At 47.2% G+C, this 18,348-nt stretch overlaps 1 protein-coding gene across 1 annotated transcript; it reads right to left on the bottom strand.

Annotated features, from left to right (window-relative positions):
* Nucleotides 1-3,764: 3,764 nt before the first annotated feature.
* Nucleotides 3,765-7,803, bottom strand: LOC115347781 (tapasin-related protein-like). The gene is given in 5 exon segments (XM_030029465.2): nt 3,765-4,132; nt 4,283-4,464; nt 6,647-6,853; nt 7,579-7,649; nt 7,651-7,803. Coding segments are annotated over 5 exon segments (981 nt in total).
* Between the last annotated feature and the right edge of the window lie 10,545 nt (nt 7,804-18,348).

Below are 18,348 nucleotides of genomic sequence, written 5' to 3' on the forward strand. Positions count from 1 at the left end.
GTGTATATCCATAAAGTGAGTGAGCTCTTTGGGAACAGACAATGATCTTCTTTACATCCTTCTAAAAACCATGCAATGGCATAGACCGGGACTGAGCTGTTACTGGTGTGAATCTGAGTGAGTTCACATAAAATCACAAACTGAAGTAGAGGAGTGTCAGAGTGCAAAAATTGGGACATCTCTGCTGATGCTCGTAACGCTAGGACCGGATTAACAGAGGAGGACCCAGCTTCTCTTTACAAATGCATAGCAATTTTACTCAAGTGAACTGTTCTGTTTGAACTGGAATTAGTACCCCATAAAGCTCAATATAAACCGATCCCTCAATATAAACCAGTCCCTGTCAGCAGCCAGCCCACATGTGGTAAAGAAAATAAACAGGCAGCAATTCAGTTTGTCTAAACCAGCTTAGCTTACCTTGGATCATCAGTCTCCGACATCTTGGCTGCCTTTGGATGTCCTCTGTGAGCTAACAATGAAATTGGATTTTCTTTCTCCAGCTCCTCAGGCTCCTTTCAAATCCCCCTAATTTCCCAGTTCTCTTCCTCTCAGGACACTAAGAAAAAAGCTGTTATTGTTTGGAGGCGGCGTGTCTGGTACATTTTCTCCACGGCTCAGGCTGAATGAAGCACAAAGCTATTAGCCAGTGTTAGTTTTTTAACATTTTCTGACGGGGGGAATGAACCCATTAATTTGTACCTGTGAGAATAAAATACTTGTCTCTGCCAGGAAAAAAATTCCATCACGAGGAGCGTTTTGTTCACCCTCCGTCGTGCAGCAGCCCAGCTCGGGTGCCCGATGCCTGCAGACCCTGTGGCAACCCCAGCTCGACACCGCAGGGGATGCACCGGCAGGACTGTTAGCAGCTGCAGCTGCAGCTGTGGGTGCCCGGGGAGGGCTGAGACGGGGTCCCGGGTGGGTGCCGGCTGCAGCAGCGGGGGGGATGCGCTGGGGCTGCGGCTGCTCTCGCCCAGGCACAGCAAAGCCAAGGGCAACCTGCCCTGGAAAGGGGCTTGGGCAGCGCTTGAGCTGCTGCCAGCGCTCAGGGGAGGTCACCCCAGCCTCCCTTAAACTGGGGACCCAGGACTTTGCTCTGGGTTGCACGCTTCTGCCTAGAGCAAAGTGTGAACTATGGGGACGTGTTTGTCAGAGCAAAGCGTGAGCTATGGGGACACGTTCGTCAGAGCCACTGGCTTCCACCAGGAATGGCAGATGAAGAATAAAACAAACCCCCAAAAGTTCCGTTTCTCTTTATTGGTGTAGAAATCATTCTCGGTTACCAAACCCAAATTCTCCCCTTGTCCATGATGAACCAGCACGGAATCTGTGTGTCACCAAATCCCATCTCTGGCTAAAACAAAGCGAGGCCAGCCCAAGATGAAGCCACCTCTTTCCTATGGCTGTGGTCACGTTCCAGTTTCCTGAGGTGAACAGCAAAACTGACTGCAACAGCAGCGAGCGCTTTACAGAGGGCTGGCAACAGGCAGCGCATCAGTCCTGCTATGTGCACACATAGCGAGTGACTGATCGTTATTGGAATTTGGCAGGAAAGTTGTGGGGTTTTTGGCAATGTGCTGGAGAAGTTTCTCCTCTCTTGAATTTTTCACTCATACTTTTTTTTTTGATTGTTGCAATGAATCAGGATAAACATATTTGTCTTTTTATGGCTTTTTCATTAGTGAAGTGCCAGACTTGCCTGCATAAAGAGGGAGAAGAAAAGGCTTTAGGTGAGCCATCACAGGTGGCCTGGACCAGCCACACCAACCGTGGAGAAAGAGCTCTTCACCTTTAGAGCAGACAGCCCAGAGTTACAGGAGAGCTCTGTGCCCCCTCGCACCGTCTTCCACACCGCAATCAGCAGAGGAGTCAAGCCTACCCCGACACTGAGCAACCTTTGATGCTTTCCACGTGTCAGACAGGGATATGAGTCCTCTCCTCCCACTTTTAGCCTATTTTTGGCCAAGGATGACAGGCCGTGCCTAGCACAAAGAGGGCTTTTGCTGGCTACTGCAACAGACACTGCTCTCGGGATATGCTGACAGCTTTATGTGCTCAAGCCAGGGGCAATAATTACCAAAGGAAAAGAAGTTTCAGAAGAAGAAAAGACTGAACAAGAATGGATGGCGTAAGGATGTAGATCAAGTGCTCACCTCGCCCTGCAATGCACGATACTGAATGCTGTCTCAGCTTTGCTGCCTTCTCTTCCCGGTTGTACATGTCTATCACATCTGAGAGCCCCCGTCCTACTGCCGTGGTAACCACAGACTCCAGAAAAAATGTTGTCCCAATTGTCCTCCTCCTCCCATTTGCTCTGGGATGCCTTGCAGGAGTGTCATAGCTCTGGCAGGGTGTGGAGGCACCGACGATGTGCAGCCCTTGGAGGCTCCGTAGCGTGCTTCCCGCAGGCAGCGGGCTGCCCACCTCCTGCCGTCCTTGCTTCTTGCTGGGCTGCGCTGGCCGACTCACACCGCCTCCGCGGTTCCCCAGCAGACTGGCCTTCAGGCTGTTATTTTCCACCCTCCTTTCCAGATTTGGCACTCAACATGTTTTGTGTGCTCTTTAGAGGAGCTCTGCTCCTTACCTGGCTGGCACTGGAGGTCCCGTCTCTAGTAAGGTTTGGGCTGGAGGGTATAACAGCAATGAATTAGCAAAGGGTAAAATGGGAAGCACCAAATGTATTTCAGGTAGAAAATGGAAAACAGAAAACACACCTACCTTAGCAGTGCTCCTCACTAGGGCAGGGAAAAAGGAAAAAAAAGAGATTATGACTAAAAGAAGACAAAGCACGGCTTCCACATCCCGGTACTGGTAATCCAGTTTGGTGACGGGGGTCCTGGGGAGACCCTCGGCCACCCACCCGCCGTGGGGACGGCTGGCACAGCAGCGCTTCCACCAGCAGACCCCTTCCCTCCCCACAGCCCACATTTGGTAGCCTGGAGGTTATTTTACCTTTGTGGTGGTAGCAAAGGGTGCCTGCGAGGCACGCGGCGAGGCTGAGGAGGAGCAGCAGCCGGGCGGTGGAGGTAGGTTCTGCCCATGAACAAAAGAAAGAAGAACAGCAGAGACACGACGGCTGCGGTGTCTGACCCCAGCCACGCTGCCTGACCCCGGTCACGCTGCCATCGCACACAGGGGACGGGGATGGGAGCAGCAGCTCGTACAGGGCGACTGCAGGGGATCAGGGTGAGAACAAGCACCAGCGAGCAGGCGGTGATCCTGCAACCGCAATCAGGCTGCAGCACATTTTATTGGAGTTCACTGATCCCACTGAATTAAAGGCCAAATTTAGATTTACCCCAAATAGCTTGGCTTGGCACTGCTATTTGGTCTGAAATGCTGTCCTCACTCAATCCTCTCTGCAAAGATTATCTCCTGTCTTGCCCAAGACAAAAACCCCTTCACATTTCAAACTTGCTTTGTCAAGAGAGTTCTCTATGTTTTGCTAAGGGCATCTGGCAGATGCTTCAAAAGAGACCCAGCTCTTGCTTATGAAGAAGACTGTTAATTTTGGGCCGGAATTGGCCAGGAGCTGACTTCCCTTATAAATGGACATTTTGGCAAAAAAAAAAAGTGGTCTGCCTAATTTATTTAATTTTGAATCAAGGAGTCAATTTTGTTGTTTTTCATTAAGATGGCAGAAGTCTGATGAAAAAAGAATATTTGTTGGATTTTTTTTTTTTTTTTTTTTTGAGAAGAGCACTGGAAAGGAAGAGTGAGAAAGGGGAAAGATCAGTGGGAAGTTCCCCCCCAGCAATCCCATGGGGTCAAGGGTGCAGGGGACAATGTCCCCAGGTGAGCGGTGTACCTCTCACCTCCACGGTCATGCTTCTTCTGATGGGGGACTGCAGGCTTGGGTGGTCTACCCAGCACGTGTACTTATGGCCACCGTCCTTCAGGGACGCTGTGAGCAGGAAGCACCTGGAGGAGCTGTAGGTGCCATTGCTGCTCTGCTGGTCACCACCCGAGAGAACGTTCTTCATGACATCAGGGACCTTCCAAGTGTCCTTTGGCTCCTGGAGCCACTGGGCCTGGGTGTTGTGTGGGTAGTAGTGCCTGATGTTGCAGACCAGCTTGTGCTGCTCTCCTTCCACCAGTGACAGAGAGGTGATGTTAACAGTCACAGTGGGTTTTTCTGGTGAGTGAAAATTTATTACACTGCTAAGTCTCTCAACTCATAAATTCTGTTTCCATCATTAAACAAAACCAAATACAGTTTTATGTGCTATGCGTCTGAGCGCTTCCCACTGGTCTTAAAAAAGAAATCCCAAGCCCATGCTATTACCTTCTATTTGCAGCTGGATTGACTGTTCCCCAGTGAGAGAAGCCACTGACACCAAGCATGAGTAGGTTCCTTCCTCTCTCACCTCCGCATCTCCGAGCGCCAGAGAAGCGTTTCCCTTCAGGATTTCCTCCAGGACCATCTCAGCCCGGCGAGCCACGCGTTCCACCTGCTTGCTGGATCCACTGTAAGCGAACAGGCGGGTTTTGTGCCTCCCTTTTTCGGGTGCAGTACGCACTGGGTGGGCACAGCTGCCCGGTGGTCCGTGGAGAAGGCAGAGCCCAGCCAGCCCTCCGTGGCCAGGGCCGAGCGGAGGAGGGCAAGCAGTGCGTGTGGCAGAGGCAGCGGTGAGGGGCCGGGACCGGGCAGTGGTGCCAACACTGGGGGGCTCTGTGTGTGTGTGGGGGGAGCAGCGGGCACCAGCCGCCATCTAAGTGCCCCAGGGCTGTACTGCAGAGCCTGAGCAGGGTTGGGGGCTTGGGGGGGCCAGTTCCCAACCCACCTGTGACTTAGTCCCTGGGGCAAGCCTTTAGCCCGGCTCACGGCTTGCAGGCCACCAGACCTTCCCGTTTCCACAGGACGTGACAAGCCAGGATGCGGGATGCCCCCCGAGTCAGGAAGGGCACAGTCCAACACTGCCCAAGCAGCACTTTTGTAACTCGCTTTTCTTCTGTCCCTGAGCCATGCTATATTTTGTTCTCAACTTATTTTTATGTGACAGAGCAACAGATGTAATAACCTCTCCATAACTCTTACTGCAATAGAAGGTTTAATGAACTAGCATTTCTTTCCCACCACACTGGCTGTTGCTTTGGAAATCATCGCAAACCTAAAAGCTATGAGAGAATGTGCACAGGAGCCTACGTGTGACCTCAATGCTGGGAAGTGCTAAAGAGCATCCCGACACTTTGGGTGGCAAATTGAAGACAGCTGAGTGGCCCAATTAACCTGCTGGGGGCTATAAAAGGCAGCTGGGAGGCAGTAGCAACGCTAGGTAGGCTGCTTGCAAGAGGGTGCTGGGAAGAGCTCTCCCTGTCTTGGCTTCCAGGCTCAGTTTCTGCTACATTTTGTCTGCTTGGATGTAGTGAGGCTCTATGGTCTCAGTAGAGTGCTCCTGATATGGTAAATAATCCATTTAAATTTTTATTTTTTTTTAAACGAGGGATAGAGAAAAGGCTGGTGTGGCCAAGGGGAGTGGGTGAATCTGAGAAGCTTGGTGTGTAGGCATGGGGTTTGTCCGTGCCAGCGATGGGGTCCGCGGCTCCCTGCAGCGATGGATGGTGCTGAGTGCTACCGCTGGCTGCCGGCTCTGGCAGCTGCCTGCTCCTGCGTCACTGACCCTGCCAGGGTCCTGCTGGGGAGGCTGCATGGGGATGGGGCTGAGTCCCTTGCTGCAGTGGCCCAGCCACCGTGTCATGGGCTGCTTGACCTCAGAGCCTTCCTGCTATTTTTAAGCATTGCAGCTGTGTATCTCTTGATCAGATAACACCAGGTCGTGGGGGTGGGGGTTAAGCAACACAAGTTTGTGGTTTGGAGATGGGAACTAGAGCCTTGCATTCTTGTTCCAACCCTGACTTGCAACCATTTTGCACATGCCAGCTGACCAACTTCTTTCAGTTTCTTCACCCGAAACTTCTCCCTAGCCGTAAAAGGGCAGCTCAAGCTGCAGAGCTTGCTTTCTGTGCAAACACCATGAGAGTGCTCCATCTGCTGAAAAACTAAGATAAGGCTTAATGGGTAACGCTATGTTAAAGCTTTGGTGATTTAAGTTAGGACTTTTAGCAATGATGGTATGGAAGTATATAAATAGAAAACAATTATGCTTTTGAGAAGCTGTTTTGAAGTTATTAGCTTCTGCAATGTATGCGTAATCCTCAACACAAGGGAGAACATATGTTTTTTAATAAAAGCATTTTGTCTTACAGTATGTTAAGAAGTTAGCTTAAGCTATTTGTAAACTCAGGAGGCTTTTAAAAATAGACTGAGGTGCATCATCACAGAAGTCCAGAAGCTAAGTATTGGGAAGTGACATGATGGTGACAACTGTTGCAATGTGTAAGACCATAGCATGAATTTGTAACACCCCAGTGTAGATAGGAAGGAAAGGGCAGGTTTCCTCCACATAATCCTTCTGAAAAGGTCTCGGGTTTGGGGTACAGTTGAAATACAGCAGGGGCAGCTCTTCACCAATGAACTTTTGGGACTGCAGCTGCAATGCCCTGGCCAACTGCATTTCCCTTCAATACTTTGAGTGTATAAAAGTCTCCAGGGGAATGTTACTTTTTCTGTTACCTGAAATGTGCGATCGCTCTGCAATGCCTGGGAAAAGCTGTCTGGGATTTGGGTTCTCTTTCTTTCTGGTCTTGCATGAGGAAGGCTGTAGTTGAGTATTTTCTAGCTCTGTGTTTTATGGTGCACGTAAACCAGGAGCCTGAACTGCTGGCTCTGATTTCTTTCCCAGACCAGATGATCTGAGTGTCTGCTGTAAAGTAAGGGCTGATCCTACAGTCAAGCTTGTTGACATCCTCATTTGCAAACTGAAGAATATCCGCTGAGGAAAAAAGCATGCATGGACTTGTTTTGATGCCAGCCCATCTAAATGTGCAGCAAACCCAGCCCACATCTAAGTGCAGGTCTTCACGCAGTCCTGCCCAGCCTTGCTCTGCACTGCAAGTGGTCTGTCTCACCATACCAGCCCCCAAAGAGCCAGCTCTTCCATGAATTAACTCTGTCCCTTCTGTTTCACTCCTGCACAGTGCAGCACCCCACTGACTGAACTGCGGAGGGTCTGGGGACTTCACCTGGAAGGAGGGGATGCCTGACTCCTGTTTTATTCAGTGTGTAGGAGGGGACAAGCTGTGTGTGTCACCCAAAATCAGACTCTCACAATGTGATGTTCTTAAGTCCAAGGACAAGTCCTCACAGGAATGTGAAATTGAGCCAGGCAGGCACTGAGTTTTGAAATGCTGATTTATTTTTTATCTTTAGTACCCAAAACACAGTGAATCTAAGGGCAAAAATACCCCAAGAGGCAATGAATCTTCCAGAGCATCACTGAATTTTTGACACTGGATGCAACTAGCATCACCTCAGGTGGGGCATCAAAACAGAGATCACCCCTAGTCCCTGCAAGAAGGAGCAGAGGGGCACCTTTGCTATTCCTCAACACTGCAACTGCTAGCAGCGGTGGGCAACCTGTGGATGCCAGGTACAAGATCTGTTGCCCCTCTTGCAGGATGCTGTCTGACTTCTCACCTTGATGAGGAGCAAGACTTGCTCATGTGACTTCAGCAAATAACTCGCCTTGTATGATAAATGAGGAGATATTGTCTGCAGGAAGGTGTTCTGGCTGAGACCTTTGACTGTTTTTTTGATCCAGTTCTGCTCAGCAGGAGTCTGACATTCAGCCTGATGATCTCAATCTCTTTTGTCAGGGGAATGATCTTGCTCATCTCAAACACCCAGAGAAGTTGCCTGCTTCTGAAACTTGGGCCTGCTGTAGCGATTCCATTTGGGTCCCTCATGAGTCCTGAAAGACATGGCCAAGCATACACATCCTATTTTAAAAATGTCACACTTGATCTTAAAAAAGTAACAAACCTGAGCTTACTGATAGTAGAAAAATTGTGTAGTCAGTACCCTACACATGTAATGAATCCATTTAGCTCGCAGCAGGCTGGTTATGTCAGGGAACACTTTTTTAAAATTTAAACTTAATGAAAGGAAGGTATTTGGGTATTAAAATATAATGTTTTAATGACTTATTTTAAAATAAAGTTTGTTCCAAGAGTTGAAAGGGAAGAATAATGAAGTGAGAGCAATGCAGGAAAACCTGCTGAAAGAGTGAAGCGTTTTTATCTTGGTTGAGGTCTCCAGAAGCCTGGGTGCTCTCTGAAGGTGCTGCACAGCCAGCAACGCTCTGCCCTTTAAAGCTGCTGTTCCCAGTAGCTCAGGGAGCACTAACTGTGGGGAAGTCCAGCCCAGCCATACGCCTTGCCGTGCAGGCTGGTGGCAAGTGTTAGATGGGGAACCTGCTGGAGTGAGAAACCTTACTGCTGTGCCATGGGGGGGGCTGTCACATCAGCTGGGGAGTACAGGAGAGAAGGGGAAGTTTTACCAGACCAAAGTGAAACAAAAGGCTCAGAAGATGAGCCCATCTCATGTGTGTGAACTGGGCAATGACCGTGGGCAGGATGTCCCCGGCTCTGCCCACAAACACCGTGTGCTGAGGTAAACGCGGCTGCCCTGCAAAACGCACCAGCTCTCTGTAACATGCTCCTCTTTGGTTCTCCGGGGCAAAGCGGAGGTTGGACTTGGCATTACCAAATCCGGTTTATGAAACTGAGTCAGCTTATATTGCATAGTCTGTAACAAATGGCTGTGAACCCCCGAGTTACTTTTCATGAAAAAGACTTTTGCGTCCATTTCACTCCTGGAAACCTCCAGGTTTTTTTGTTGGCTTTGGGGCTATTTGAAATGCTTTACGGGGTCTTGATTGCTACCCGCTTCCTAGGGGAAACATTTCAAGCTGGAAATAGGCAACACACCTGCTGCTCCCAGAAGGCGCTAGCTGGTGTCCAGCTGAGGGGGTCTGCCGTGCCGGGGCCCTGGCAGCAGCGGGGCTGCTGCCCCCCGACCCAAAGCGAGCTGTGAGGGGACGCACCGATGGGCAGAAGGCAGCCGGCTGTGAACCACGCTCCGAGGTTGATGGCGGGGCTGGCCGGGCTCCCCCGGGGGATGTTTGGCTTGGTGGCAGTCAGTGTCCTCATAAACCGTCTGGAAAAAAGATGTCAAACTTAGGTTTAGGGTGGGGTAGGCCACCAGAAACCCTCTTTGTGGGCGAGATTGCGAGGATCAGGAATTCAAACCGCTGTATGCACCTGAGTATGGGAAACTGCGCAGCCACGGAGCCCTTCACTGCTGATGAGCTTGTCTAGAATCCGGTATCCTCCGCACTCTGGAAACACTTGTACTGGCTTAAGCAAAATGGGGAATTTTCTGGATTTTCTTCCTTGCATTTTCAGGGGCAAGAGTGTATACTGTAATAACAAAACTTTTTTTTTTCATAATTTAACTTTTATTGGTCAGTAAAAAATGATATGTATTCATTTAGTACGCATGACATCAAATATTCTGCTTTGTAATTAATCCAGACAGCAAGTGAAAACAGGCAGGGCTTCATCTTCAATTGTAAAAGGTACCCTTTAGACCCTGTAAGTACAGATGATTGCTTAATGACATAGTACAAGCGGCATTCATCTTCCCCGAGGTGTCTGAACACCTTGTGAGTATTCACTTCAAATTATAAGAGGACTATTGAAGTCAGATGCCGTCTTCTAACTGAGCTGGGATGGGTGGGAGGAATCCGGAGACCCTGCCATGTCACCGTTTCCCAGTCAGGGCTGATGCACCTGTGGTAGCTGTACCACTGTCTGCTCTCCAGAGAGGGGCTGGCACAGTACGGCAAATAAAGCTTATCTGGTAAAACACAAGACAATTATTATGCAGTGCAAAATTCTCGACGGTTCCTCATATACAGAGCAGTATCAATTTTGAGAGGTTTAAAAAGTTAAGCTTTAAAATTAAATAGTGTGAGACAACATTGACAGTTAAACAGTTTAGACATACCTTTTAAAGGAACAGAAATGTTTTCTAGACCTTGCAGATGGGCAATCTGGGAATTAACAGTTGAATATTCCAGCCAGAATTTAGGAAGTTCCCCAAAGAATCTGGACTCTCAAACTTGGTGGGAGGGAAACTCAAATTCTCCAGACAACTGGAAAATAACTCCAAACAGACTTCTCAGCCAGAATTGCTTCACTCTTTTAGTTTAAACAAACTGCAAGTGTTGTGGAAGCAACCGCCTAAATCCAGGTTGCAGAGAATTTGGGGCATAGTAATTGAGCTAAGTTGTTCACTTCTATAGCTGAGATGGACCAAATCCTTAAATAATGTTCTTGAGAGTGCTCAACTGCTGGGAGTCCTACTCATCAGGTGAAGTACAAACCCAAATATTGCAGGTCCTTTTCCCAAGTCGATCTCTAGTTTGGGGTTATGTTTTCTGGACAGGAAGCTCTTTTGAAGCTGAAGAACCTTCTTCAGTTCTGCCCTAGAATATTTAAGACACTCGCTGTAATTTATTCCAGCAGTAGCTGCAATTATGATATACTGTGTATACAATTTTACAGCTCAGCTTTATTCCATATAATTTTGAACTTGAGATGCTCCAATCAGGATCCTAATTTTCTAGGCTCTGTCTATAGACAGATACACATGATGAGTGGCACTTTGAAACTCTGCTGCTTTTCCTTTTCTTATGAACTACAGAGAATCCAATCAAGCATGAATCCAGGCATAAGAGGAAAATATAAATAATCATTACAGAATTTATCTCCTAGAGGTTTATTACCAGATTACTTACTGAATTAAGATATTTTCTTTGGACATGCAGCTGTCTATAGGCTTGAGTAATTTTCGTACCTGGAAGTGATCTTTCTTTCTCTGTGCTTTACAAGGCATTAGCAGTTTGCTTGGAGTTTTTAATTCATTCAATTCCAGCTTTCCACAGAACTAAGAACAGACTACCCAGCTTGCTTTTGCAAATGAATTGCAAATGTACACAAAACCGGAGCTGAAAACACGGTGGCTTTTGCTTGGCTGCTTACCTGCTTGGAGGACTGGAATCATGGAAAGATGGTTGAGGACTTTTACTGCCCAAGCATCTTCTCTGCTTCTTGTAGGTATGCTCACTATGTCACGGACTTCTAGTTCTGATCACAGAAGAGAATAATTTGATCGTTCAGTTACAGGAGCATCTGCAGACATGAAGCACGCTTTGATGCTACAAGCACAGCACAAAATCATACCTAAAACTTCACATGGAGTCCTTAAGCGGGTCACAAATGCAGCAGCAAGGAGCAGCTGTCAGCCCTTTAGGCTTCCAGCTGACTATTGCGAGCCCATAACCAAACATAAGTCGCCACGCGGATGTTCTGCCTCTCCTGGTTTGAAAACCTCTGACCTAAACAAGCGAAATTTGGGACCCGCATTAGCGGCAGAACCTGGCGTAGAACCGCCTGCCCTGCCTCAACCGCGCTCTGCGGAGTGGGAAGGGAGCAGAGGTCGGGTGTTTGCACGTGGCTGGGGACAACCAGAGCCCTTCCTCCTTCCCTGCTACACTGGCTTCGTGTCAGACAAAACTTGGTCAGAGAAGCCCGAGGTGATGCCCGCTCCCCTGGGGAGCAGCCGGGGCTGCCCGCCGCCCGCACCCCAGCACCGTTGGCCCATGCGGCTCTGCCCTGCCAGGGTGCTCAGCGCGGTCCCCGGGGCGCTCGCGGGCGATGCTCGCAGCCCTGCTGCCACCCACGTGTGAACCGTGTCACTCCAACCCCAATTAAAAGTGGTTAGGCGTTTTAAGGCCGTTCTGAATCATCTTCAGAGCTTATCGGATCTGGCAGAACAGTGCGGTACATCTATTAGGGAAGCTGATAAGACCTTGTCTGTCTTTTAAATGAAAGTCTCTATGTACCAGATAATCGTGCTGAATAGTACTCATTGGAAAACCTCCGAAATGTAATTCATCAAGTAATTTTCTAGCCACTGTTGGAAAGTAGAATGAAGAATGAGGTCACAGAATGGTTTGGGTTGGAAAGGAAATTTAAAGATCATCTACTCCAGCCCCCCTGCCATGGGGAGGGACATCTTTCACTACAGCAGGTTGTTCAAAGCCCCGTCCAACCTGACTTTGATCACTGCCAGGGATGGAGCATCTGGGCGTCTCTGCTAGGTCACTGGTCCAGATCCAGCTCTGATGAATGGCTTTGTGTGGCTTGAGAAGCAATCAAGGCAGCTGCTAATAAAAAGCAGACTTGGTCTTAATATTTAAATTTGGAACTAGGAACAAGAAAATCCAATTTAGGGATTTTTTTTATGCTTTTGATACAATATGAACTCGATACAATATGAAAAAAACTATTCACAGCAAATGTTTACAGCAGTCATTTGTACATGCTAGTGGATAAAGTCGAGTATTCGAGGATGAGGTGTGCATTCCCAAAGCACAGGCAGTGCACTGCAGCAGTCAGGCAGTCTAATGGGACTGAAAATCACTTCAAACCTTTCCCTGGGGAAAGACTTGGGATGACACAGAGAAGAAAAACAACTATGCCTGTTCACTTTAATTATGGTCCTGAGAATTCATTTAACAAGAGGTTTTGATATTTATAGCCAGATTTATACTTCAGTTCGATTTTTTTTATAATAATGGATGTTTATTTCTCTCATCCATTACACGTCATCCCAGAAGCTGTACGAATTTATGGAAAACACAAGGTGAAGCTGATGTACTTTCTTTGTAAAATTGGAAGTTTTTGGCATGTGTGGGTGTCTTAAGCACACAACTCAATATGCTGTTGAGCTACTGAAAATGTAAATCTTTCAGTATTTAATTTCAGTAGTGACTGTGTTCCCATGTGGGTGGAGAAGAATTTTCCAGTTTCATTCCTTGGAGCTCCTGAAACTCAGAGGTTTCCTCTTCTGTACAGAAGGTGGCACTGGAAATACAGAAATGAAAGCATAATCCTCCACTTGCTTTTACAAAACAGGCTTGCATTTGAGTAACATCTTGTCGGAGGGTTATTCTCACCTTCAAAAAAATGAGCATTCCCTCTTTCTCAGTTATTAAAGGTCCCATTCAGCCTCTTGGAGAGGATTAATTTACAAGGTGACTTGTACTGACTTGGGAGGGAATTCTTGAGATGTACAGTATGTGCTCCGGTTCCCATCCCAAACAGCAGCATAGTTGGCTAGTTCTCTGAAGTGTACGGGTTTTTTTCCAGCCTATACCCACAGAGCTTTTGCACAAACTACAAAGGCTAATGGAAGTTATCACAGAACATATTAAATATATGTCTAAGCTCCACAGATGAATTAGCATCTAATGTAAATTGTAATAGCCCCGAAAGTTCAGGATAACAAGAAACAAGACACATGCAGAAGTGACTGTAGTTCATCATTACCTGCTGATGTGTTTGCATAAGCAACATTTAAGTAGTAATTTGATGTCTGTCTTGCCATGCATCAGTTGTCTTATTTAAACAGTGCTTTTTGTATGCATTATACTTTCTAGGTATGAGACAGGGCTCCTTCTGCAGAGAGCTCCTACAAAATTAGAAATGACAATACAATGAGCAGTGTAAGCTACACAAGGGAAAGAGATGAATAATAGCTTTCTTGTTATTATATTGCTGGATAACAAGAGTACACTGGCAACTATACTTAGCTGTAGAATTTTTCAGCTTTAATAATTGAGGTGAGGTTTCCACTACTGTAACACTGCATCGTTACAGGTACTAAGCTGGGCAGTTTTTAGATGAGTTGTTGCAGAGTTTGGTGCCATATGCAGAAAAAGCAGTCGTTATGACATTTACATTACTTTAGTAGTTTAATGAGTTTGGCTCCATTCCTGGAAATGGTGTCTCTGCTGCTTCAGAATGCCATTAGGAGGGGGATATATGGAGAGCCGTGACATCAGGCAGCGGAGTGGGTTTGCAACTTGCACCTTGTCACAGTACTTTCTGCTAGTGTCATTAGCCTAAGGACAAACGCCCTTTACTTTAAAACAGAATGAGGTCTCGACTGCTTATGGCACAGCCAGCCCTCAACAGATAGTGTCTTATCCAGATTTCCGGGGAAGATCCTGTTGCTGCCCATTGGTTTAGAAACATCGCTTTTGACTGTTTCTTCCAGCTGAATAATTGAAAAGGTTTTTCTGCAGCTGCTTCATTTCCTGCACTAGTTCTGACCAAACCCAATGTTTTCTAGGAAACCTCCTGCTGCTTCTCTGCCCTCACCATGGAGATGACGCTCTTGATGCATATTCCTCCTTTCTTCTCTTGCAGAAGGGAAAAGTGAAGGAGTAAGTCCTGCTCTCCTGCCCACAGCTGGAGACAAGCCACAGTGTTTGCAAAAGCGTTTTCATGACTTGATCCGTATTATCAAAAATGCCTTAAATGGCACTGCTGGAGTTCATCCCTTAGCATGCACTATCATCTTAAACAATGTATTTAGAGCTACTTTTAAGAGCTTTAGAGTTTACTTTGGAAGGCAGGAGAAGCTGTTTGTTCAGATGCCTTCTCTCTAATCTCAATTCGCTACTTGAGTGCTTGAGGATAGGAGACAGCAAAGAAGATGAGCTATAAAAAGAAAAGGGGAGGAATGAGGAAGGGAAATCAAAAACACTTGCCAAAAGTCTCTGAAACTTGTACTCTTCATCTCAAATTTTTTGGCGTTTGGCAGTGCTTTGCCTGCGTCTGTGCTGATTATCGCTGTATGAGCTGGGGTGGCCACTGTAACTCTCGGCTAATTACAAGGGTTGTCTGACTTAACCTGTGGTTTGTTGGTGCAAGCAGCTTTTCATTTCACGCTGCCTGAAGTAAACCTACCAACAACCCAGAAAGCCTATGTGGAATACTGAAAGAAAAAAAGATGTTTTGCTGCAGTGGTTGTGGAGGATGGGGTCTGTAAGCTGCAGCTCGCGCAGTCTGCGTGGGAAAATGCCTTTGCTGGGCAAAAAGCAAATGAGAGCAGAGCTGTTACCATGACCATCAGTCTGTGTCCCTGCTGCAGGTGCACGTGGTGCCTCAGGTAATGGGCCATGGATCCTTAAAGGCCTGGAAGAGTTGTTCTGAGGAGCTGATCTGCTTGGAACAGAGGGTGGAGATTTTTATTCCTGCATTAAATGGAGTTTAAGTGGTTTTTGGGGAGGGGAAGATGTGTGTGGAAAGACCAGCTTGAGTGAAAAGCTCCCAGTGACAAAGAATTTGCCCGGCCAGTTCAGCACTGTCCTTTACGCTTACAGTGGACAAGTGCCATCTTCTTTCCAGTTCCTCTTAGTATTAACAAGGAGGGAGCTGCTGTTTGCTGAGCTGGGTGGCTGTGTTTGAGGTAAGTGTCTAGTGTGCCTTGGTGTCCCTGGCTGGGTGACCAAGAGCCATCTGCTCCTTCCCATGTAGGTCCTTCTGGCTGAATGTTCATTTCATAATCGCACATGCAGTTAAGGTGCAGGACCTGAATCCAGCTTACCATAAGCCAGGACGAAAGGCTCTTTCAAGCTGATCTAAACTGTGTGGACAGATCCTATGTAGGAGTGATGCAAAGGGGATAAGGATGAAGTGCTTCATTTGAAAGCAGACACAGAGCTCGGAGTCTCTATGATGTGCAGGCAGAGGCTGGTTCAGGCCATCCGCATGGGAGCCACAGAGCGGCAGCATCGCCTCAGCGGCGAAGGGCTTTACTGGCCACCTGCCATTGCTCTGGACAAGAAAAATAAATTCCAAGCACACCACGGAATGTAGATGCTGAAGATAAAAATAAATCATTTTACTTGTAGAGGCATAGAGCTTACATGCTTGACTAAAATGGGAGATCCTTCTTTTTTTTGCAACGTTGGAGGTGCTGCAAGAGATCTCAAAAACCGTACGCTGTAAGAGCAACTTCTCAGAAACAGAACAGCTGCTATTAGGAGAAGTTCAGCACCAACGGCGTGCAGCAAGCTGAAAAAGGCGGGTTTGTTTTCATAGCGTTACTAAAGTCTCCTTTACAACTTTACCAAATGCTACAATTTCAAAGAATCTTTGTCCTAATGAGAAGCAGCAAAATCGGCTTGCTTGAAATTCTTCCAGCGTTACCTCACTTTCCGTGTTACAGATAGGGATGCTGCATGGCCTCAGCGTTTGCCTTGCTGAGTGCTGCTGGAGGGGGTGCGGGTGTCCCCGCCGCCCGCGGAGGTCACCCCGAGCTGCGCGGCCGTGAGCAGGGGCACCCTGCACCTCCACCCAGCTTCTACCTGTGGGGTACCAGAGGCAGCACCATCCTAAACTACGGTATGTTTTTTTTTTTCTCTGAAACAGCCTTTCAGAGCCTTCTCCCCTTGCATTTGTCTTAGTTGTCTGCCAATTAAATGAGCAGAAGCCTTTGCAGTTTCATGAAGTCTTTTTTCCCCCCACAGTTTGGAAGAAGATTGGTGGCAGATTCATATGAACTTTGGTTTTTCTGAAGAGTTTGATTTAGAGGTTAATCCCATAAGCAGCTCAGCAAAAAGGAAGGCTGATGGGGGGAAAGCAGTCACATCATAAGAATGGATTTAGGGAACATATTTCCTGCAAAAACTAGGTATTTTTTGTAGTTAAGTTCCTCACAGCTTCATAATTTTCCACTTAAGAGCCATGCTTTGCCAGTAGCGAGAGCGTCCTGCCTGCATCCAGGCGCCCTGTGCACATCTGTAGTGTGTGTTGAAGACAAAATGGGCCTTTTGGGGAAGTTTTCGGCTCCCACTTTCGCAACCAGTGGCTTATTTATTATTAGTGAGAGCTGAGATTCTGGAGAACAAGATGATACTGTGGTGCAGCTGAGGAGCTGGGCTGCCAGCTGCTCAGGCTGGTAGTTGTACCTGCAGCCCCGCTGAGGATGCCGTGGTCCCCCCGGGGCACAGCAGAGGCAGAGGAGCAGCCGAGGGGACAATCAGCGTGTCTGCCAGCAGCACGCACCGTCCCCTTCTGCTCCCTTCTGTTGATGGAGGTTGCCTGCTCTTTTTAAAGGACTTGACATGTGCACTGTCTGCTTTAGGCATCCAGAATTTAACCCGGGTTGTTAAACGTCCAGGTTTCCTGACTTCTGCTTTCGAGGGTCACTACCTATGGCGATGTTTAGAGGACCAGAGGAACCAAACACAGGACTGCCCCGTGCTTGGTGGAGCTGGCCATTGCGATTGCCACTGAGATACAGAGAGAAGATTGCTGAATAATTTTGTACTTCTAATAATGACAAACACAGGTTTGGCTAAGGCTTGAGAGCTGACTAAACACCTAGCAGTTCCCATTGTCTTACAGCCAGTGCCACGGTCTTTAATTTCCATGATGTTTCTGCCTATATTTCATATGTCCAATAGGAGAGGAAAGTTTGGAAAGGAAAACTAATAGATCTGTCTTTCTGTGCATGCATGGTACTGAGACCTGTGAGACAAATTGTGTAGCTCTATAAAGTGCTGGGCAGCATGATAAATTGTACTGCTACATTATGCTCTGCCCACTAATCTACCTCCCCTTTGATTCCTTCCCATATTACACTCCCCCCATGCAGTTTCCATCAACCTCTTTCTCGGAAGGACCCCCACACCTCCTGCATTGCTACAGAAATTTCTTCCTTTATCCTCCTGATGCCATTTCCCCTCTCTTACCTGAAGTCAGAAGTTGGCTGCAATTTGGAGTATAGAAATGGCCACTTTGGGACACTCCAATCATGCCTCTAATTGTCTGTTTTCTCTAACAGGGATAGTATTGCTTTTCTTCTTTGCTCTACTGCACTTTCTGGAAATTAGGTGGAGAAGTAGAGATTGGGCTGTATTTGGCATGCTCTGTTCTCCCTCTGCTTTGCTTTGCTTGAGGTCTTCCTGGTGGCTTTTTTATTAAACAAATTAAATGTGTTGGGAATAAAACACAATTATTCATAATTACTGTGTAAAGACTCAATCATGTACCACTGACACCAGTAGGGATTTTATAACGGACATCAATAAACACAGTATTGTGTCTAAAGAGAGTGCTCTTCTGGCAGTGGTTCTGTTTCTGAAGAAATGACCGCATTTACTGACAAGCAGAATTAATCTGTTGGGTTTTGTTTGCATGGATTTTGCAGGAGTAAAATCCAGCTTGTTTTCCATTTCTGCACCATGAGAGGTATATTGATTTTTCTTCACTTCTGATTGTTCACATTACTGGATTGCTTTTAAATAGTTGACAGAGAGATCATTCATTTTCCTGCCCCAACATATTTTACAGTGCCTTTCTTGTTTTATTTGTGTGTGTGTGGGTTTCCACAGTTATGCATCATATTGATCACATTTTGCAAATTGCAGTCGGTGTGGGAGTGGAGAAACTGTTCCTCTGTGGGGTTTTTGCTCCCTTCCAACCTTCTCCCCAGCAGCTTCAGCATCCGCATTTCAGGTTCCTGACTTGGAAGTTGAAGGTGAGATTCAAAAAAAACCTCTGAGACAAAGATCAGAAAATGCCAAA

Source organism: Aquila chrysaetos, chromosome 10 (assembly GCF_900496995.4).
Source record: "Aquila chrysaetos chrysaetos chromosome 10, bAquChr1.4, whole genome shotgun sequence".
Taxonomy (NCBI): domain Eukaryota; kingdom Metazoa; phylum Chordata; class Aves; order Accipitriformes; family Accipitridae; genus Aquila; species Aquila chrysaetos.